This window comes from Eucalyptus grandis, chromosome 8 (genome assembly GCF_016545825.1).
Source record: "Eucalyptus grandis isolate ANBG69807.140 chromosome 8, ASM1654582v1, whole genome shotgun sequence".
NCBI classification, from domain to species: Eukaryota; Viridiplantae; Streptophyta; class Magnoliopsida; order Myrtales; family Myrtaceae; genus Eucalyptus; species Eucalyptus grandis.
This window is the reverse complement of record NC_052619.1, coordinates 70,929,214-70,952,022: the sequence shown is the minus strand read 5'-3', so window position 1 is coordinate 70,952,022 and position 22,809 is coordinate 70,929,214. Positions and strand designations below refer to the sequence as shown.

The 22,809-nt window shown below is 41.1% G+C and overlaps 3 protein-coding genes across 3 annotated transcripts; all 3 read right to left on the bottom strand.

Annotated features, from left to right (window-relative positions):
* Positions 1-465: 465 nt before the first annotated feature.
* LOC104415893 (ABC transporter I family member 10) lies at positions 466-4,012 on the bottom strand. The gene is made up of 6 exons (XM_039299286.1): positions 3,775-4,012; positions 3,422-3,593; positions 3,250-3,336; positions 1,347-1,472; positions 1,153-1,275; positions 466-906 (listed from the first exon to the last, which is right to left on the bottom strand). Exons 1-6 carry the CDS (start codon positions 3,846-3,848, stop codon positions 697-699), a joined length of 792 nt encoding a protein of 263 aa, XP_039155220.1. The 5' UTR covers positions 3,849-4,012; the 3' UTR covers positions 466-696.
* A 596-nt stretch (positions 4,013-4,608) lies between these two features.
* Positions 4,609-7,639, bottom strand: LOC104415892 (5' exonuclease Apollo). Its single transcript, XM_010027291.3, is given in 5 exon segments — positions 4,609-6,135; positions 6,542-6,591; positions 6,594-6,752; positions 7,087-7,192; positions 7,309-7,639. Coding segments are annotated over 5 exon segments (1,707 nt in total). The 5' UTR covers positions 7,513-7,639; the 3' UTR covers positions 4,609-4,947.
* A 1,057-nt stretch (positions 7,640-8,696) lies between these two features.
* Positions 8,697-13,995, bottom strand: LOC104415891 (mitogen-activated protein kinase kinase kinase 3; the record flags this gene model as incomplete). Its single annotated transcript, XM_010027290.3, has 11 exons — positions 8,697-9,395; positions 9,510-9,703; positions 10,219-10,449; positions 10,547-10,654; positions 10,817-10,876; positions 11,631-11,706; positions 11,805-11,965; positions 12,117-12,179; positions 12,273-12,360; positions 12,540-12,860; positions 13,592-13,995. Coding segments are annotated over 11 exons (1,968 nt in total), but the record flags the coding sequence as incomplete, so codon positions are not given.
* Positions 13,996-22,809: the final 8,814 nt, after the last annotated feature.

The window sequence follows — 22,809 nt, the reverse complement described above, 5'->3', positions numbered from 1 at the left end:
GCAACACAAAATCGATGGTCATGTCTGTTCTTGGCATTCATTGCTAGGGCATAACATTTCCATGCCTATTTTAAACACTTATGACTACTTGGGAACTATGCAAAACCTGGCCAGAGGCAAAGCTGCAGCAAGAAGAAACCGGAATTCTTTCTGCTATAGAAATCAGCATCCTCGGATTGCATCGGGCCATTCTTATAAGACATGCTCAAACGGACCAGTCAGTTGCATCAGTGTTCATAGGTAGAATGCTTTCCAGGGCCACCCATTTGCACTCCAAGCGAGGGAGGGAAGCCAGGCCAATGAATGGGTGAGTTGCAACTTAAAACCAAAAAAGAGAAGCTGATTTTTACCAAACATGAATATCATGTAAGATTTTTCTTCTGTACAATACCAACAGAAACAATCAACTCCCAAGTCTCTCAAGTAGTGTTATAGAAATTTAGACACACCGTACACATGCACACAGATATCAATCAAAGAAATTGTATTGCGTCTAAAAATAATTTGCATTTATACATGTTGCATTGTGAGCACTGATCATGGAAACAAACTTTCAACTCAAATGCAGTGCCCACAATAAATAATCCAGAGCATAGGCAAGACGCAACCCCACATTAAGAAAGGGGATGGTATCAATCGTTCTTGTTGCCTTTTCTTTCTACGTATCATGCAAACAATCAACATACAACAACAGTGTCAACAATTTATGTCATTGATATAAGCTGCTTGCTTATCTTTGATGAGATCCGTAATTCTGGCTGGATCTCCATAAGAAATAACTTTCCCATCTTCCATGTATATGGCACCATCTGCATACTCTAGCTCCTCCAGCCGATGAGTCACCCATAATGCAGTAACTTCTTGCGATTTGTCTAGAGAATTTTTTACTGCTTTGATCACACCAATCTAGTGAGATGAGGAAAGCACAGGGTTCAGTCTCAAACTTATCTGAATATTAAGTTAATTTAGAGAATAAACTGTTGACAAGTTCACATATCCAATTCAAACACGTAAACTGAATGCAATTTTTTTCTTTTAAACCAATGTAATAACGAGTCTGAATCCAAACCAAAAAACAAGATCTATTTTAGAACATAATTCGTAGTTCAAAAGAATTTGATTTTGCAATTACTCAAGCCCATGGGATAATACCTGATCCGTTTCATCTAAGAATGTCGTGAGCTCATCCAATAACAGAACTTTACATGCTTCAGCTAAGGCACCAGCAATGGCAACCCTCTGTTTCTGACCACCACTGAGGGTTTGAATTGGTCTCTGCAAGGTGAGCATCATATAATTCTAATGATCTAGAGATCATAGTATACTTAAAAGTGTCCATCACCTACTTGCATGTAGTCGGACATGCCCACAGCATCCAAAGCTTGGAACACCTTGGACCTTACTTCCTCTTGAGTAAGGTTGGATTTGCCAAGGCCAAATGCAACATCAGCTTCCACAGTCGGCATCACAACCTGAAACATGCAAAACACTGGTAATGGTATGTACTTACAAGTTATTGGTATCATCAAATAGAGCATATTTTAGACCTGCAGATGATCCCAAAGATAACCAAAGACAAAACCCTCCCTTCCTAATATTGTGATGACCCAAGTGATGGTGCGCGGGGAAGAGGGATGGCGGTGCGTCTGCGCCTCGGTCCCCGGACGTGCGCAAGGAAAGAGTCCCTCTCTTGTCCCACATCGCCTAGTGAGGAAGTCCTGAGCTAGCTTATAAGGCTTGAGTCCCTCTAACTGTACATACGTGTTTTTTTGGGATAGTATGGGCTGCCCAAGAGAAACAAAACCGAGAGAAGGCCACAGCGAGGACCTTGTTTTGTTAAGGTAACTGTACATACGCATTTTCTTGGGGTAGGTATGGGCTGTCCCGAGAGGAATGGAACCTACCCCGAGAGAAATGGGTATCAGAGCCAACTCTCAACCGTGTGTGGGGCCACAGCGAGAACGATGTTTTGTTAAGGGATGGCTTGGGTCCCTCTAACTATACATACGCGTTTTCTTGGGGTAGGTATGGGCTGCCCCGAGAGCAACGGATATCAAAGCCAACTCTCAACCGCGTGTGGGGCCACAGCGAGGACGATGTTTTGTTAAGGGGTGGCTTAGGTCCCTCTAACTATACATACGCGTTTTCTTGGGATAGGTATGGGCTGCCCCGAAAGGAACAAAACCGTGAGAATTTAGTATCCAAAGCGGACAATATGTGTACAATAACCCTCACAAGTTGTTACTATCATCAAATAGAGCATATTTTTGGACTCGCAGATGATCCCAAAGATAACCTAAGATGAAACCCTCCCTTCCTACTATGCACGTATGCACACACGTGCTTACATGCGTTGCACATGCATTCTCAATGGATGTTCACAATATACCAGGTGCTAGCTGACATCAATACCATTTACAATTGGCAAATAGCTTCACATGCCCAGAGTGTCTTGATCACAGGATCCATATTAACAAACTGGATAGGGTTTGAGCAATGAACCCAACTTAACAAAACCTGCTCCAATCCTCCTAATGTAGGCATTTCTTGACATTATTGCAAGGAGTTGCTACATTTCTACTAGCTTCAGAAGGAAAATTTACTTCAAGTTCTTAGGGCATTTAAATATTAGGGTCCTTTTGACCCAAAAAAGTACTAGGGTCCTTGAGGTTTTGACTTGGTTTAGCAGATCTCAATTAGAAGTGTCACAGAACGCCAATCGTGACTAATATAAAGCAGACAGCTAGTAAATACTACAATTAGTTACATAAGAATGGAAGTGAAGTACATATGTGCTCTCAAATTCAGTATAAACTGACCAACATGGTTGGAAGTTTGACTTTAAATTCAACCTTTACTTGTGCACAAAGCCAATAGTTCACAAAGGCAATGCTTTAGGATGGAGATACACATCAGAACTTTCATGCCATTTCCATGCCAACTATAACTCGGACAGTAATGTCTACAACCCCAATTCTAAATCGTCCCTGCTCAGATATCTTGCAAAACAACTCTTCAACATGACCTTCATTTTACCATAACCAACCGAAATTCTATCATACATTAGCCAACTTCCACTTGTCAACAACCAGAAAATAAGTTTACATTCGGTCTTACAATCTCCATATATACTAAAGAACAAAAACATCTCTACAGGTACAAGAACCAGCTAAAAGATCCCCAGTCCAAAGCATATAAAAAGCCTACTAACGGAACCTTGTCAAACATGTTGAGAACGAAAAAACTAACCTGATGGTCAGGATTTTGGAAAACAAAACTCCTGGGCCTCCTGACATACACCTTCCCTCCAGTTGGAGCCAAAAGACCGGCAAGAATCTGAACGACACGACTAAATCGTCAGGTGCACGAAGAATAACAACACCATCAGCCAATTAGACAACAAGAAAAAGAGTGAAAGCACCTTCAAAAGAGTCGACTTCCCACACCCATTGGGGCCAAGAAGCATCCAGAGTTGCCCCGCAGGAATGCTTACGGAGCAGTCCTTGAGGATGGACACAGGCGCCCCCTGCCTCGTCGGGACAGAGAAGTTCACGTGCCGAGCTTCAATGGCGAAGTCGTCACGAGCGCTGACCCTTCAAGAAACACAGAGAGAAACGCACACATGACTCGCTAGACAGAGAGACAGAGACACCCACTTGCCCAAAAAGCAAGAGAACCCACAGCACACGACGTGTTTGAAGAAATGCCGAGCTGAACAATTCGCATTTCCGATGCGCGGGCCTCTTGCTTTCGAGAGAGAGCGAGGGGATGAACCTGGAGAGCGGATTTGAGCGGATGAGGGAAGAAGGACGAGCGGGCGATGGGCGGAGGGGAGCGAGGAGATTCATTGCATTTCGATGGCGAAGAAGTCTCTTCTCGTCGCTCGCTCCGAACTCGACCGAAGACGTTCGCTTTTCAGCTCCGACGAGCAAGAACGAGGCTTCATCGTACGCTGTCCCCGTCGAAAAACGCTTGCTATATAGCCGCCGACAAAGCAGAGTGATTCTCCTCAATTTATTAGTAATTTGGGTTAGTAACACAAAAAATCTCCATATCAAACAAATTTACTTTAAACTAGCTTTTTGACCATCATAAATCCTAAATTGAAACATGCAAAATTATCCCAAATTAATTTTTTGATAATCAAAACCCATCAAAGTGACCCTCCATTATTTCTAGATAAAATTTATATTAATATCATAACCCGATACACATACAACAAACGAAAAATATAACTCTAAAGTGATACAATCGTCAACAGTCACGTGTCATCAAACGATATTTAATGATAAAATTTAACGAAAATAATCAAGTAAATTTATCATAAATATATCAATTTTTTGAGTTTTTTATAATATTAACCTTAATAATTTTTTGATTATTTATGTTTTTCTTTTTCCGGCAGAATTCACTTCTTTCGTCTCCTTTTTCACTTTGCTGTCTGAATGGACTTCGTTTAGTGGAGGATTCAGCATCTAAAGTGAATTTCGCTATGCATAAGACCTCTGTATACGGTTGATAATTTCTGATTTCTTCCTGCTCGTGACCGACTACATAATCTTCCGAGCCCGTTTGCATTCCTAGAAGCTTCAAGGAAATAAAAATTCATGAAAAACACCAACATTGGGCTCTAATTACATACCTCAACGCAATCAATTTATATGAGTGTCCTATAACAATATTACAAATGAATATGTGCATCTCTGTATTTGCCAATTTGGCAATGTTCCTACAATCAATCATCTGCACTTATGTGAAAGAATGGAATGTATAAAAATGGTTTGCCGCCTTGACTATCAAATGCTTGATAGCTGTATGTTTGAGAAACCAAATCCCGAAGGCGAAATTGCCTATTTCTTTCTCTATATACCCTGTAATTCCTGTAGTCTTCACCAATAATCAAAACCTCCAGAGCATCTCTTCCGACTTCTGCTCTCTTGTCCACATTTAGAGGCGAACACAAGCCGGCTTACCTTTAAAGCTCCCAATAGCACGTCTAGTGGCATTTAATTTCACTAAGGAGGGTAGAGGTCGAGGCACCGGGACATTCTTTGATCTGTACAACTTTCTCAAACACTGATTGAAATTGTTCGATGACCCAAGCGATGAAAAAGAATCGAACTTGCAATTGTCTGGCTCTTTTGCCTCTGGACTCTTAGTCTGTACTACTTCAGCAATATCTTCCTCAACTTTTTCTTCATTTAATTCCTCACAATGCTCCGAAGTATATCTATCTTCTCGGCATGACAGTTCAGATTGAGTATGATGAATAGTGGTGGAAATAATATGTGATGGCTCATCATTTCTGGAAGCAATTTTCTTCTCTTCCTGCAGATGAATTGAGCCTTCAAAACCAATTCTGGCCCTACCAAATAGTGTCAGTGAGGGCCGTTTACTCGGAGGAGATAAATCTAAAACTTCACTCCCACCGGTGGATGGTTTTGCTGATTTTCCTTCGCAGTCCACAAAACTATGAGCTTGCTCAGATAATGAAGGTGGAAACTTCATGCACTCAGAAGGGACGTCAATGTTGATGGGAATTTTGGCATTGATGCCTAGAAGATTCCAGATAGGGTCCTCTGAGGCTACTTTAGTTCCAAAACAGTTTCTCTTGACATAATCCAGTTCCATAGCCCAACAGTTCGGTGTTGTTGACACCACCCTCTTAGGGGCAAGAGTCTGCAAGGCCCACTCTAATTCATCCCTTGATGAATGCATAGAGTAACAGACATGCCAAACACCAAACTCATCCCTAACTGCTTCATTGAATCTTTGTCTTAGTTTAATTTCTGCCAGGGAATACTCCTCCTCACATGCATACCATTGTGATGAAGGCCGAATTATTAGGGGTTCGGGCTGCAAACTAATTCGAGCCTCCTCAAGTTTTGCTTTAGCCCTTTCGAACAATCTAGGGAAGGCATCAAACAAATGGAAACGAGAAGATGGATCTTCCGAGAGGATCTCCGGGAATGTGAGTGCCAGAGAACGTAAACTCTCTGGATGGGCAGCTTTATCAACATAGATCTTGGACCCAAAGGTCCGTGACACCTCAGCCAGTATCTCTTCCTGGCCAAGTAAATCACAGGTCAGGTAGACAACTGGAGCGTCAGGGTGCTTCCATATACAATTGATCACCTGCATAAACAATATAAATACTTTTCTGTTGTTTTTCACAACTTTAAACCAAGAGATTCATTCCTCTCATTTTTGACAAACTAAGCATCACAGAGACGGTGAGTTATTAAGTTGCAACCCATATCAAGATAAATCCAAAAAGCACATGAGCAAAACTGGAGTTCAGGACAATGACGATCACTATGCCAATGTTAATGACAATATCTTGTAAAAGTACAGCATGACAAAAAGTTGTACACTTGTCGATTGACTAAGAAAGTCATGGAGCTAAGGCATGAGATGATGTAGACCAACCATATAGCTTGAAAAACAAGCCTCAGCATTTGGGTGGAGATATGACTAAGCTATGCAGTTCAATCAAAGGAACAAGGATGAGAGGCTATGTGGCAACTAATTCAATTCATACCTGTCGTATTGCTGAATGCTTGCTTGGCATGCTTTGGCGGTACTTTCCAAGGTGCAATCCAAGTAAACCAAATCCAGTGGACACTTTGGTTCTTTGCCTTTTCCCCCAATGTATTTGTTCGGTAAGTTCAGCATGCATTCAGGGGTCAATCTGCAATCTCCCGTGTGCAAAATGTTACCAAAGGCGCCCTCAAACAAGAACATCACAGCTCCTGGCATCCAAAAAAACCAGCACCAGGAGATGGACCAGGATCATATGTCAATAGCATCCTTTAGAAACCACCAAACCGAAAACGAAAAAAGAATCCTCCTACGCAGTGATGAATACAAAAAGATCACGGAATGAAAGTCAAAACATCAAGACAAGGCAAAATTCGCCATCTTTTTGCATAACTCTCTTCGCCCAATGCTAATGAACGAAGCAAAAGAAGCGGTTAATGCATCTTTATCTAGAAAACCAATTTTTTTCCAATAGAATCCCCTCAGCAGCCACAAGATCATCACGCACTCAACAGCCTCAGTTCTAAATCATATAAAATCGCATACCGGGGCAGTGATTGGCATCGAAAGCAGTGACGGCGAAAGGCCCATCCGGATCGTCGACCACCAGGGATTGCCCCGCCTCAATCTCGACGAACAACGAACCGTCAAGCTGCACCCAGAAACCAACGAAACCCTAATCAGCAATCGACCCGAAATTCCATTTCTACCCCCAAAGGCAAGGATCACGAGCCACGATGGAACGAGGAGGGGTTCTGGGGAACGGACCTGAGGGAAGTGGTGGAGGACGAGGGCCTTGGTGAGGCGGGTGGAGTAGATGGGGCGGGAGGAGCGGGCGGCGGCTGCCGCGATCCCGGCCGAGTGGTCTCGGTGGGCGTGGGTGAGGAAGCGGTGGCGCTTCCGCCGGGACGGCGACGGAGGAGTCCACGTGTCCACCGAGAACGGCAGGCCCCTCGGCATCTCCACCGGCATCTTCCCCCTCCTTCAAGTTCCGATTTTGCCACACAGAGAGAGAGAGAGAGAGAGAGAAGGGTCTCTTCTTCAAGCCTCGAAGCTTCCATGGGAAGGAAGCGAGGAGGGAGGGAGAGAGTTGCAGAGGAAAAATGGTGGGAAAAGTTGAAATCCCTTTTTTTTTCTTTTTTTTTTCCTTTTTTTCGTGCTGAATTGTAAATGAGTTTATTTTGATGATCCCTCTTCTCTTCTTTCCGCTATTATTTGTTTTTTTTCGTTTTTTTGATGATCCAAAACCCCGTATAGTTGGCCGCCGGGTAAACCCAATGAGACGAACTGAACTGCCATCATAAATAAATCTAGCTGCAGGAGACGTGCCGGTTTTGAACCTCTCCCTCCTCGGGAGGGAGAAAACTCTAATCATCGGGGTCTTGATTAGAGTTCACCGAAGTATTTGTTCTTCATGCAATAATTTAAATATATTGAAAATATTGAATAAATTAATAAACTAGAGTTTATAATGTTCGATTTATTTCTCATGGATGGTAAGATATTTTACCTCACTTGTGATTTGTTGTGTAAAAGCACGAGACGCAACGTGCTAAAAAGGGAATGAACAGAAACACGAGAGGTGACCGATGGATAGGATCATGCAGTACGAGTAATTTGCTAAACACAATAAATTTTCTCCAAAACGCTTTGAAAAATGCTGAACTAGGTCCACCGTATCTTTCGTTACCGTTCCCGTACAATTACCGAGGCTCGAAAAATCAGCTGAGGCCTGGGTTGAATTCTTCCCTAGTTCCAACTTCTAATGCAACCCAAGACTCCGGAAAGGTCATCAAAAATTTGTTGCCATTTTGCAGCCTAAACCAGTTTCCATCGCCAAATGTGCAATCAACCCCACATTCTCGATTCGCCAAACACGACTGGGATTTTACTTCCGATGCACTGGAGCTGGAATCCGTCCTCCCAAAGTCCTGTTGCCAATTTGAGAGCTCAGAAAATTACCTCAACATTACCAGCACATGTTGAGTTCCACAGTTTATCTAACCAGCCGGAACATAGAGCTGCGGCGTTCGATGAGAAAACTGAAGCAAAACCACAACGCCAGGCGCCAATGCATACTCTGATAAGCTGTCCAAGGTCACTTCTAAAATATGAACACTCCACATATTTGGGAACAGGTGAAGTAAAAGCAGACAGGAAAGGGAACAACCACCAAGGGCCAAATCCTCTCGTTTTTATCAGGCTGACAGCAGTCTGGGTATTCATCTTATAACCTTTAAGCTATAAACAAGAATGTTACAAACATAGATATCGCCTCAGTTACAACAATCAACAAATTGTTACAAGATTCAAGCTACAGTACATCCCCGATCGTAAAGTTCCATCACCCTTTTTTATTATATGCAAGGAGGAACTTGTAAAGGCGAGAAACGCAAGTTCCACCAAAGCCATGAAGAGCCTCTTTATACTTTGTCTCGAAGCTCCTGTAGTGAGCAGCCAGAGAAACCCCCCCACTTTTGTCTGAAAGGACGCGTTGCTATACTTTCCCTCTAGATACAGCATATAGAGCTTTGCCTCATTCCTCTCCTGTTACGATTGAAAAAGGACCTACAGTTTTACTTTGCTATTTACATCAAATAAGTGCCCTTCTCGGGGATCCATTGGGCGTCCGAGAACTGAAAAGAGGTGTTTCATGCCAAGGATCCAAAGGCTGTCTTGTGTTTGGTCTTGTAGGATATATGGGGTAGTCGTTCAAGGTGTAACCACTGTGTCCAACATTAGCATAAGATGGGTGAGGAGGTGAGAGAAACCCGCTCCTCTGTGCATTTCCAAAATTACGCAATGGGCTTGAAGTTGGGGATACGGGTAAAGATGTTATCATTCTCACATCATTCCTGCTAGGAGGATAAAATATTTAATACACATCCTGAAAAAAGTAATTCTGTTCCACAACGGAACACAAAAATCACACACATGCACATGACCAAAAGCATGGGAAAAGCACATACCTTGGACTTCTCAAGGCTCGTGAGGGAGAAAGCATTCCTGCTGGCCTTCTCGTGTAGTCCACTTCAGGAGGAGTCATGCTTCCTCTGTTGGAGAGAGAGACCATTCCCACTGGCTGTCTCGGGTAGTCCACTTCAGGCGGAGTCACAGTACCCGGAGTCACGTTTCCTCTGTTGGGATGGAGATCCAGCGCTGGCTGCTCAAAGCAAAAGAGGAAGTAAATGCCAGTTCATAATCAATGTAACCAGTCTCAATTTTTTCGGTACACTAATCTTCTCTACAACAACTAAATTATCACAAGATTCCTCTCTTCATTTCCTTGTTTTGGGATAAAGAAGAACCACACACACTGAGCACCGCATATGAACCTGGTTCATACAAAATCGGAATAAATAAGTCCCAAATACTTATTCAGAGGGCGGACACACAATAATAGACACAAAACAGCCTTAATGCATTCAGCAAAAAATAAAACCTCACAAGTAAAAACCTAATGCAAAATCTTCTTTTAGCCAGAAACTTAACGCGAGTTTATAACAGACCTTTCTCACCATACATCCATCTCCATGGGACACATTGCAAATGCTTCTTCAACAAACACAATCTCAACGTATATAGTGCAACACTCTTTCTCACTTAAAAAAAGCATGGACTAAAGGAATAGACAAATGAATCTCAAAAGGGAAACAAAAGCATTCTAGAAGGCTTTACCGGCGTGCGGGTCCCCTCAAACACTGAAGGAAAGGCATTTCTGGTAATGCTAATGTTACTTGATGCTGCCTGGTCCCGAAGAAAAGAGTGTTCAAGTAGCTGCGCAGCTGTGGGCCGGGACGATGGGTCACGCTGCAGGCACAGCCTTATGAAACTTTTGGCATCATTAGAAAGGTGATCGGGAATTTCAGGCATATCTTTGCTATTTCCAATTTTAAAAATGGCAGCCACCTGTTTAATTCAATATTAAAGAAAACAGATTTAGTCCTGCAGACTACTGGGAACTGCAAGAAAAAAGCACATTGATGTTCAGGATAGTCTAACGCACCCCTTCAAACTGACTCCAAGGTGGCTTCGATGTTGCCATTTCAAGAACAGTGCATCCCAGGCTCCACACATCAACAGCCAAATTGTAGCCATTCGTGTTCATCACAACCTGAGGTTAATTACTCAATATAAGTGGGTGGGCAAAGACATGGGTAAAGGGAACATGGATAAGAAGTGATATAAAATGTATGCAAAAATGGTAGCCACCACAAGATGAGTACATGCACATGCACATGCAGACACAACCCCATGGGGCGGGGAGAGAGAGTACCTCAGGTGCCATCCAGTAAGGGCTACCCTTGAAAGAAAGCATTGATTGGCAAGATGTTATCTGTATCAAACAAAAGAGGACAAGAATTTCTCAGCACGTTATGAACTATGTAAAATAATTACATGCTGCAAAATTGTTCACCTCCTGTAAGTAAAAACATGGGCATGGCTGAAACTTCTCTGTTATCAGAGCCAGTTTCAATTCTGGGTATGGGTTATGGGCTCACCATGCTTTGTTGTGCCACTCTGATTTGTTACCTACCTATATACATCTCCTCCTTACCCAAATTGTGCTAACTCCATGGTCTATGAATAGTAGTGTTAGCACTAGCAAAAGGACCATCCATATACACCTCCCAATAGCTGTGGTCATGTTTGTGGGTAGCCATGGGTATATGGGTGAGAGAACACTCATAGGATCAGATGGGTGCAAGAATTTTGTCATTCAGCCACTCAGGCTAAAAATCACTAAACTTCACAATAAGATGATCTCTCACACCAGAGAACCCAATGAAGTAAACGAACATTTCTAACTTTGCCAAGGAATCCTCATGTCAAACAAAAAAATCAAGGGGCAAGCTTTGTTTACCCTAGGGTATATAGTTCCAATGTAGCCCCTAAAGTCGAAATTTGCATTAGACCGTTCCAAATATTTAAAATGCGATTTTTGGTGGGATCTTTGTTGGGTGGAGTAATTAAAGAGAGTCATGAAATACATATGAAAGGAGTAACATAAATCCCCAAGAAAACTTGCCATCCTTTGCAATATTGAAGAAAAGGAAATTTAAAACTGCTTATTGATTCAAATGACATACATGCTTCGCCATGCCAAAGTCCGCCAATTTGATCTCACCATGGGGATCAACTAAAATATTTGCGCCTTTGATGTCCCTGCAAGGTGCGCAATACCATTAGCGAAACTTAATAAACCCTATAAGGTTGGCCATCCAATTTACAAGAAATCACAACTCTTGTTGAGAGGCAATTACCTGTGCACCACATTTCTTCCATGCAAGTAGGCAAGGCCAGAAGCAATCTGCCTAGCATAATTTTGAATAACAGGTTCCTCAAACGCACCATACTCCTGGAGTAATTTGTGAATTGAACCACCAGATACATACTCAAGGTAAACTGAGAGTGCATCTTCTCCCTACAAGAACGACAGATGCAGAATATCAAAAATTAATTCACTGCAAATCCACACAGAAGTGCCAATGTTTGCATTTTGTGTTTATTTGCATGTATTCTGATGCATGAGCCTATGAATTTTTAAGTTTTCCACTAAAGCATCCTGCCCATACCAATTCACTTCCATAGTATCGCACTATATTTGAATGACGAAGCTGACTAAGCAAGTTTATCTCCTGCAGATGACGGAAGACAACAAGTTCATCAATTTTCATACCATCAAAAGACTAAAAGTGATAATTTTACATAAAATGGGTTAAACATTTGACCTGATTAAGCTGCTTAAAACTCTCTTTTAATGTCTGATCATCCGAAGCAATCCTCACTTCCTTTATAGCACACATTTGCCCTCCTTCACTGTAATGTTAGCAGAAAGACAAGTTAACAAATGTGTCGATTATGCTGGAAGAACGAACATGGAAAGGCTCAAAAACCATTTATCCAAATTAAGCCATCTAGAGTAGATGACAGTTGATGGAGGAAAAGTGAGACATCTCAATTATTCTGCTTGCAAGCAAATTTTGGAGTACACGTACCTGTTGAATCCAAGGAAAACTTGCCCAAAAGTTCCTCTTCCCAGAAGTCTTCCCTTCTTCCATTTTGAAAGGGTAGAAGTGGGGCTTTCAGGCGCCCCACCATTTCTGTTGTTGGGCAACGAAGAAGGGCTTGTAGGAGAACCCGGGGGAAGAGGCAGCGGATGGCATTGGCTCCTAGCATCATCTTGCCTTCCTGATTGTGGAGAATCAAGATTGAAACCCGACAATCGTGTACAAAGAGGCGATGTGGGGCTTGTGGGCCCCCTCGCACAAGGACTGGGGCTCCTTGCCCTTGCAGTGCACTTTGTATTGCTAAGTCCCCTGTCATCAAAACACCACAAAGATCATACTTACACGTGCTGCCTATACAGGCAATCATTTTTACCCACAGCACCTCTTAGGACAACATCAAATGCCATCCCTCCATTTATAGAGAATCATATTCACTCACTACTCATCTGATCTTCTTCAACACAAACAAGACGCAAGTCGGTCTCTAAAAGACCATCGCTTTAATTATGAAGTCATTACACTTACGATCATACATGCTGTTGAGCCTACCAAACCTCAAACAACAAAAGCAAGCCGAATACACCCGCACACACAAAGACAAGGGATATCAAAGGGATTAGAAATGAAAGCCACCCACAACTTCAGATTGCGCAAGACACGAACTCGCCACCAAACTGACCTTGTCCTTATGTTGAAACGATCAAAGCTCCGACCTCGAGAGAGGAAAGACATGATCAAGAGAGACAAGACCAGAAAACAATCGACTCTTTCGATCCCATGTCAATCAATTACCAAGAAACCCTCCTTACCCAGCTAATCATTTACCCTTTACTACGCAAAAACCAACACAAATCGCCGCTCAGCATCACCTGCAAAAGAAGCGACCGTCGACTCCAATAATTCACGCTAGCCCTAAAACCAAGGACCAAATCTACTTCACGCGTCGCCGAATCATCAACCTCCACCGAAGGGTTACAATCATGTATGAAGGAAAAATTAGGGCAAGAAGGAGATTAATCGCGAATCTCGCGAAACCCAACCTCTGGACTCCAAATTGGGCGTGACCATTGACCAGCTGGGGATCATCCGACGACCCGGACGAGCTCACGCTCGAGACAGAGACCGACCCATTCTCGGTCCCCTGGATGGACGAGACCGAGGGCCGAGGCAAGGGGAGGCCCCGATCCGAATCGAAGCCCGAGAACAAGACGGCGGGCCCACCGCCGCCGCCGCCGCCGCCGCCCCCCCGAAGTCCCGGCTGTTCCTGGGCGAGTTTCGCGAGGAGGAGGCCTCGTCGAAGCTCCTGGGATTCCGCTTGGCGTCGTTCTTGACGGACGATTTGCGGGGGCTGTACTGGGCACCGCTGGCGGCGGCGGCGGCGGCGTCCTCCCGGGACTTGCTGGACTTCCTCGGCCACCAAGGCATCTTTCTCCCGTGGGTTCCTTCAAAAGGGGCGGAAGAGAAAAACCCAGAAACCAAAAGAGAGAAAGAGAGAGAGGATTTGAGCCTGTGGAGGTGGAACGAGTGGAGATTGATAGAGAGAGAAAGAAAGAGAGAGAGTCAAGATGGAAAGATTGGACTTGGTTTCTGCGTGGAAATTTTATAAGGAAGAAGCTGCCAGGAAGACGAAGAGAGAGAAACGAGAGAGAGAGAGAGATGGAGAGGGGAGGTGGGGGTTAAAAAAGACAACTTTTTTTTTTTCTTGGGTTTTCTTCTCTCTTGCTTTTCTTTTTTTGTAGAGAGAGAAAGAGGGGGTGGGGGGAGTGAGGAGTGAGAAACAGCTAGGAGAAGTGAAGGTGAAAATGGTTGGGACGGCAGGAAGGTGGTTGGATAAAGAGGAGAGAGGATGACGTGGCGGGCCTAGAGAGAGAAAGTGCGTTTGGGCGGGTAGAGGTAGAGGTAGAGAGAGAGAGAGAGAGAGGGCAAGGCAAGGGGGGGAGATGGCGTTAGCGTTGGTTAACGTGGGTGTCTTGTCCGCGTCCCTAATTTCATCCCCCACGTGTCGAATTGCGACGCTCATTTGCCAAGAAAAAGTTTCTGCAGATCGATATTTCAGAAAAAAAATATCGACAAAAGCTTTATGGCATTGTCCCACCCCACTTCTGCTTAGGGAAAAGGAGAAAAAAAAAATGATTACGTAAGGTGGGATTAACTTGATTTTTATCTATTTTCTACCTACCTATTCATGTTGCATGAGTTAGGTCGGTAAGGACACGAATAGTACTCATTTTACTTTTGATAATTTGTTCTAGAAATTGAAAAATCAAATTGAGTTACTAAACGGATTTTAATTCTAAACATATACTTGAGAGCTAAAAAAATAAGATTGACCGTAAATAGAATGTCTATTGTACGCATCTTAATTGTATCTATTATATTCAAATCGTATCATTTTTATTCAATAGTTCATAAGATTGAATAATGTAGAAAACAAATTAATTTGCGTTGATGATCATATTTCGTCGTATGTGAGTTTTTTCTAAAATTTCTTAATTTGTTACTAGTATGACATCATATACAACAATGCTTGTTGCTTTAATTTTCAAAGCGAAAAAGATTATCTAAAAAAAGGCATACCGGTACAATTCATTTTCAGTTCCAAATTTTGAGAACTGATAGGTTGAACTGAGACCGGTACTCATTCCTAATGAAAATGACTCGTCAAACAGTATATAAATATCATGAAAAGAAAGAAGGAACGCAACATAAAACTAATTATAAAATGCTATCATGTTTACGTCCTATTATAATATGGAAAGACTAATACGACAGTCCAAAAGGTCAATATGCTCTTGAAAAGAAATGACAGAGAGAGACCCTTGAATATATAAATCCTATGTTGGATGAAGTAGAGAAGAAATTGGCACGGGAATAAATCCCACTTCCTTCTCTAAAGTGGTCAAGGTCTGCATGCAAAGTAAGAGAAGAAAGATTAAAAAAAAGGGTCAAAGTTAGAACCGATGATAAGAAAAGAATCATGGTATCATGGGACTATCTAAGATACTAAAATCAATGGATATTTATTTGCAAATAATACGAGAAAGAAAGCAAATCTAATATAACAATGAAGCTAATTATCCTGGAAAATCACAAAAATTGTGAAACCAATTAAAAGTCGGAATATTTGGATAATATTCTAACATCTTAGACTCGAAGTGGCTCGAAGGAGCCTTCTTCCGTGGCTTGAAAAGCAAAAGAGATAAGGACAAAAGAGCCTTCGTTCTCATTATGCCTAGTGAGCTACCCAGGGTGTGCTTTTGCTAAATAACAGTGTGCGATTTCACGGGGAATGCCAGACAAGTTCGACCCTAGTATTAGCCGGCACCAGATGCTCGGATTCAGCACCAGAAAGTGCCTAGGCGATCATTCACACGCCAAGAAATTAAAAAAAAAAAATTGCTGAGAAAGACATAAAAACCATTTGTAAATATGGGGTCATTTACATCCCTAGCATAGTGGGCAACCGAGTAGGCTCGTAACCCTAATCTGGAGTTAGATGTATAGCGAAGGGCAATGGATAAAATGCAAAGTAGACTTTAATTGGCTCGCTATATAAACCACATATAATATGCAAGTGTGAGTTGTGCTAAAAAAAAAAAAACAAATCTCACATTAGGGAATTAGTATGGTGTAAGTGGTTAGTACATTCTAGTTGATCTATAACTTATAGATTTAAATTTTTGAATGAAAGAAAGTTCAAGCTCTTGCAATCTCCTCGAATGAAAAGTATCAAGCTTTTGCTCCAATGACCAATGCACGTTTTGGTCAGTAAACATTGTAGTGTAGCAACACAGACCCAATGGGCGTTAAAAAATTAATATATATTCTAATTGATTAATAATTTACTGACTTAAACTTCTAAGTGAAAATAGATCTATTAGGTATGTTGATAAATTCGGACTTGGGTATCAAGTTTCTACTGTGCATTCCTAACAATATGAATCGCTAAAGTCATAAAGTGTAGCATCTCTCATAGGGGTACCACAAAAAAGGTCCAGCTTGTCATTAGGCTGTAGTACGGTAGCCAATTTTCTATCGTTGGTCAAACCTGCTCATTGAAGACCCAACTCATATTGCTTTGGATTTGTGATTTCTTCGATATCATCTCTTGCAATGATCATATATATATCCACATAAAGAAGAAGTAACAGAATGCCTCGATCACTACGATGAACAAATAATGCTTCACCTTAAGAGTTTAATTGAGATCCAAATTGCTCGACAGTAGTAGTATTGAATTTGGCAAAATGGCCATTTGATTAAGCATTCCTGAGATCCATCTTAAAAAAAAAAAAAATCCAAGTCCATGTTGATGCAACTGTAACTAGTATCAAACTAGAATCGAAATAATAAAAAAAGAAGAAGGGGGTCACCATAATATCCTATTTTAGATTCATTACGATGGAAGGGTATTTATACATGAACAACATGTTTATGGGATGATGGAATAAGAAAATTAGCTCTCCGGAAGATTATAAAATCAATTAAAATTTTGAATTATTATGACAATATTCTAACAGTCAATGTTCCTTGGCATTTTCCCCCCAATCAAGCAAGAAGATAACGTTTAGGATGGACAACCTACTCGTCCTACAAAAGGAAAATAAAAGAAAAAGAAAAATCTATGTTTGTAATTTTCCCCCAGTTTCGTAACAAGAATGAACCGATTGAGTTAGATCTTCATCTGATCCCATGTCACACCAATCCCTTTCTACTGTTCTCGATTTGATTTGTAGCAAAAGGTCGAGGAAAAGCATCGTGATGTGCGTATTACGTTGTTTGGCTTTGTCTTTCATGCTCGATTATGAAGTTTGGAGCTACGAAGTTGCGTGGGTGAACTTGTTTAAACATGCAAGGAACAAAGCCGACTGAGATCGATCATCTTTTTCCTCGCACGAGATTGTCAAGGCCTTTTTTTCGACGTTGCCAAACAATCTAATTTGGGACCTCTAGAATAATGTTGAAGCTTATCCTACCAGATTCATGTTAAGTATTGACGAAACTCTATAAACTAAAATTCCGATCGAGTATCAAGCAATGAGTGATAGGGATGGTCATGGTCGAGTTTTTATTGGGTTCCCCACCCACAAGGACCCCCTATAAGTTTCTTACCTTTTACAAAAAAGAAAAAGAAAAAGGACCCCCTATAAGTCATGACAAGAGTTAGGTGTTGGATAGATTTCAAATCCCATAAATAAATCCTAAATGAGAGTTAGAGGTTCAAATCGTGGATAGTGGTTTATAAACAAATGTTAAGATAATTCATTGCGGTACTACAAAGTACTTTCTTTTGACAAAAAAAAAATATAGAAGTGCAGAAAAATAGTGACGAAACACATGTTTGGAGTTGGATTTGATATACCATCGTAGTTGTTGGGTTCGAGCTTGAGACATGATTAGTCATCTCCAACCTGCCTTACTAATTAAAAGGAGAAGAAAGAAAATTCCTAAACTTTAATATTGTCTTTTGCATACTTGCACAATCGCGTACTATTTATTCATAACTACCCAATAACTTAAAGCCTGCCTGAATATTCATGATTAATCAATGAACCATCCTAGGATTGTGATTCTCTCAATCGTCGCAAAAATTCTCCTTGTTTTACAGAGCAATCGCCAATAAGTATCAGGACATAATGATCCCTTTTGCTATGTGTACATGCCCAAAAGTTGCCGGGCACAATAACCCAATCTTGCTCAGCATGAAACATCCATCCTCGACAGCTACCATAAGAAAGGATAAAGTCGAGCACTTTTATTCAACGATAATCAACGATAATCGAAAGCTAAGGATGCATTATTTTGTTCAGCATCGAAAGTCCCTTCGAGAAAGTTTAGACTATTTAGCACGTTTTTGCAAGGGAGTAAAACCCTAAAAACGAGAGAGACCAGAGGAGGGGATGGATGAGCAAGATAGAGGACAAAAGCTCTGGGCACGTGGTGTGTCGGAGGGCCGAGAGCAACAACGTTGGTGGAATGGTCGTAATCCCTTCCAGATGAGGGAATATGGACGATCTGAGGGGAGGAAGATTGCATGAGGATTTGCCGTCATTGGATGATTTTTCTTTTTCTTTTTCTTTTTTTTTTTTTGTGGCGGGGGGCGTTTGCCATTACGTCAATTGACATGTCATTGACTTTCGTCTTGTAAGATAAGGAAGAATCGTCTTCGAGAAGCAAAGCGATGGGGAGTGGTTGGCTCGATCGGAGACGGTTTTGGTCGCTTTTCGAGATATATGCATAGCAGGTGATGTAAATATTCTCCCCTCGTGTCTCGCGGTTTCGTGGACTTTCGGGGCCATCCAATCCGGCAATTTTTGACTCCACCGTGAGAAAGAACGAAACTCAAAAGAGGCGATCCAACGTGCGGAACGCCCTCCACATGATTTCCGAAGCACAGTACTCTATGGTTGAAATTTCAATTTTTTCGCATCATCATCTGGTGACACGTGATAGACGGTTCATGTGAAATCTACTAAATTGTCCCTCTTTAAAAAGGGATCAAGAGTTAGGGATCATCTAATTTCTTGACATGATCTACTGCGACGCTATGATAAAAAACACACCATCATCGTCGTAATTTATTGGCAAATGCTTTCACCATCGTGCTATATTTGCAAAGCAGATATTTCATTATATTACGTTGTAACAATCCAACTAGCCAATCCGTGTAAATCAACCTTTGAATAAGATTAAAATAGATCTAAAAAGATTCTGAAAGCTCGGCCTTTTGCATCACAGCTTAATATGTCAACGTAATTTGACATAAACTGAATTAATCATAATCCATTATCATATAAAATGTCGGAAAGTTGTAAAGTTGCATGAGTGCGATTGCAATCCATTCCCGGATCTTGGCAGAGGATAAATAATCTACCCAAAATTCCACAATTTGACCCGTTCGTCTCTCGAGTTCACATTGGAAAGCCCTTTCCATGTCTTTTTCTACGTCGTTTTTTTTTTCCTTTCTTTAGGTTGCAAGTATCGAGGCGCAGGACGGAATCAGGGTCCAATGGCCGTAAAAGTCAAGCACAAGGCGACATGGCCGCGCAATTTGGACTCAAACTTTCGTACGGAGGGGCCAACCACGCTCTCTCGCTTCCCATCACGTTGCCTCGCATACATCCCCCACCTCTCTTGACCCTTTCGGTCAACGCGTTCTCTTTCTCTCTCTCTCTCTAGAAAAGGTCTACAGCCTTTCTAGGGTTGGAATGATCCCTCATTAAAGATGCCATACATCATGATTAATTAGCTAAACTAGCAATAATAAATGCATCTAGAAACAACGGGACCCATATGGAGATTTTGAAGGGGTTAATACTGTTGAAAATTCTAAAGCCGTTACCCTTCGATACGTTCAGTCCCCAAAACTAGTCTTCATCTCACGAAGAATCTTGGACTGATAGAGCCTATCGAAACTCACCCTCCTTTGTAGTGCATATATGTCATCACATGTGGATTTTTCATGTCAAATTTTTCTATTGTCCGTGCCAAATCTATTTTTGCCATTATCTACCACATGCGTTGATGCATTTTTAATAGGATGGTAAACAAATATCAATGAATTTGGATTCAGGTCGGAGGTCCTTGTCTCATTATTTAGCAGTAAATATGTTGTGAGGAAACCGATTTGAGATTTTAAATAGTGTTAACCTTAATAGAGATAGTTATTACCCAATTCCATTGCGTGATCAATTCAATCACCATGTCATTCCAACAATAACCACTCTCTGATATTTATTTGTCTGCTACAATCATAACCGTGTCCCATCACCGTGCATCTTCTAGCATATAATTATACATTCAAACTATAGCATTACTCATGAACGAACGTCATCAAACCCGCATGATTGATAGGTTTACGTTTCACCAATATGCCACTTTACTTTTTTGAATGTTGATTTGATTTCTTTTTTCATTGGAAACGAATTTTTTTAGTCTAAATTTTTAAACGAATTTACCCTGTGGAATTTTTCAGTGACTTTTTCTTAGATTACTTCGTGTGCATTACTAATTATATAATTATTGAGATAACAATTACCCAGAGCTCCTCCTAAGTTCTATCTGGATATGTCTCGGTGCTGTCCAGCTGGGAATATTTTGTATTCGGATTGGCCAGTGCGAAAGGAACTTGGAAGTGGACTCTGGAAGGCGATGACACCAAAAAAAAACTTTATGAAGCTCCCTTGAGTCTTCTTGGTTTTAATTAATTATAATCGATTTTGTTTTCCATATAATATGATTTTATTTGATCACGCATGCGTCTGTCTCACTCTCATTGCTGGTCCTTCCATCACCACCTCAAAAAGCAAAAAATAAAAAAATAAAAAATCCGGAAGGACACAAAGTTTGAAGAAAAGAATAATATTCTTATAATTGGCATCTTCTTTAAAAATAAACTTGATAGGGAAAATTTAAAAATTTATATATTTTGCAGAAGAAGAGGGTTTATCCGAGAAATTTATTTATTTATTATTTAATAGTATGGTGTTGTTATCACCTTGAGATTGAAAAACATTGAGATTTAAACCCATTTAAAGCTATATTATCCACAAGCTCCATAAAATAATATTTGGAACCTAACTTGTCTGGACCACTTGCTGCCACGAGCAAGTTCGAACTTAAGTTAACAATTGTTTTTTTTTTTTATATGACGTCCGAATGACCTTATTTCTCATACTTATTCTTGCACCGCAATTATCTTTTCTCTTGTTGCATTTTATAACTTTTTTTAACGTTAATCAAAGGGGTCGGAAGGGACGATCGATACTGGCAACTCACTGGGACGTCCCCATAAAAACCCAACACTAATTATAGAGTTTCGAATTTGAGTCATAATTACTCCGTGTCACCCAAGATTTGAAAATTTAAAGTTGACAAGCCCGTTACCAAGTGTCCACTAAAATGCTAACGGTCTAGAATATATGTTATCGCTAGGCAACACAACATGAACTATTTAGAGCTTCGTTCCCGGCATGAATTGAATTAATGACCTCGTGGAAGACCAGCGGCTCTTTCATCGATTAGCCCAACCGCCTCGGTTCTAGCTTTATCACTTATCGATATTTATAATGTTCTAAAAAAAAAAAAGAATGAAGAAGAAATCCCCACCCATGATTCTCGTACCTACTATCAATACACTATACAATAATTGCCTTAAACAATCGTCCACTGTCTATCTTAAAATCACTACCTTGTATCTAATTAAGAACGTTTAATTATTGCCGGACGCCTGGATTTCTTCCCAAAGATGCTCTCTTAAACCGATCTAACATCTCCCTCACCTTACAAACAATTAGTCACGAACTAACAAAGCATCGAGCCTGATTCGAAGAAACTTGCGACAATTAAGAAGACAAAGAATTAGATTAGGGCTTTGTGACTCTATTGGGTTGTCGGTATTAAAAATCATATATATGTCATTTTAAATCAAACTTTTTGGTACGTGAGATAATGTAGGACCCCATCGCATTTAAAAAAAAAGAGGTGGGCGCGAACACGATTGGCATCAAGCGTTCTCTACAGCGACACTCTTTTAGGAACGCTCTTGGGTTGGCCACTCTAGTTGGGACCCCACTCCTTGTGCACCTTATCATCGCGTGAAAAAAGGTTAGAAAACTAGAACAATACATTTAAAATTAAAATCATTATTTCTCTTCTAGAAGGACAGATCTCCATTAAAATTTTGAAACGAGAAAAGTTAAGCTGACGATTCAAATCACGCCTCTGATGATCTAAAATTAACATGTGAGCATGCGAAAATTGGCACGGGTCGCATCATGATGTACTTCGATTTCGGGAAGAATAATTTAATTTTCGGGTTCTCGCAAAAGATTTCCGAATGATGAATTGGAGGGTCCAAAATGATATTAGGTAGGTCCATAATTGAAGAGGTTCATGAATGTTATGTGGGGGTCGTACCTTGTGGAGAATTATTGGTGCTGCCTCTCGTGAAAATGTGGCCCCTACCGTCAGAGAGCATTTAGCAGCCCCCGGAAACCAAAAGAAGAAAGTGAATTTGGGTGGCAGTCCTTTTGCTCCACCACATGTGGAGTGAAGTGAATCCGTAACAATTGACAGCCTCAAATTCCCTTCTTTTTATAGAAAAAAATCCCAGCCCGATCACCCAAAAAAAGAAAAAAAATATCCAGAAAATCTCATGTCAACTTTGCCACGTTTGATATGGCAGGTTGCAAATTAGCCAACTCTTTTTCTTAAAGAATGCCTTACGGCTAACCAGCTCCAATATAAATTTATCGAT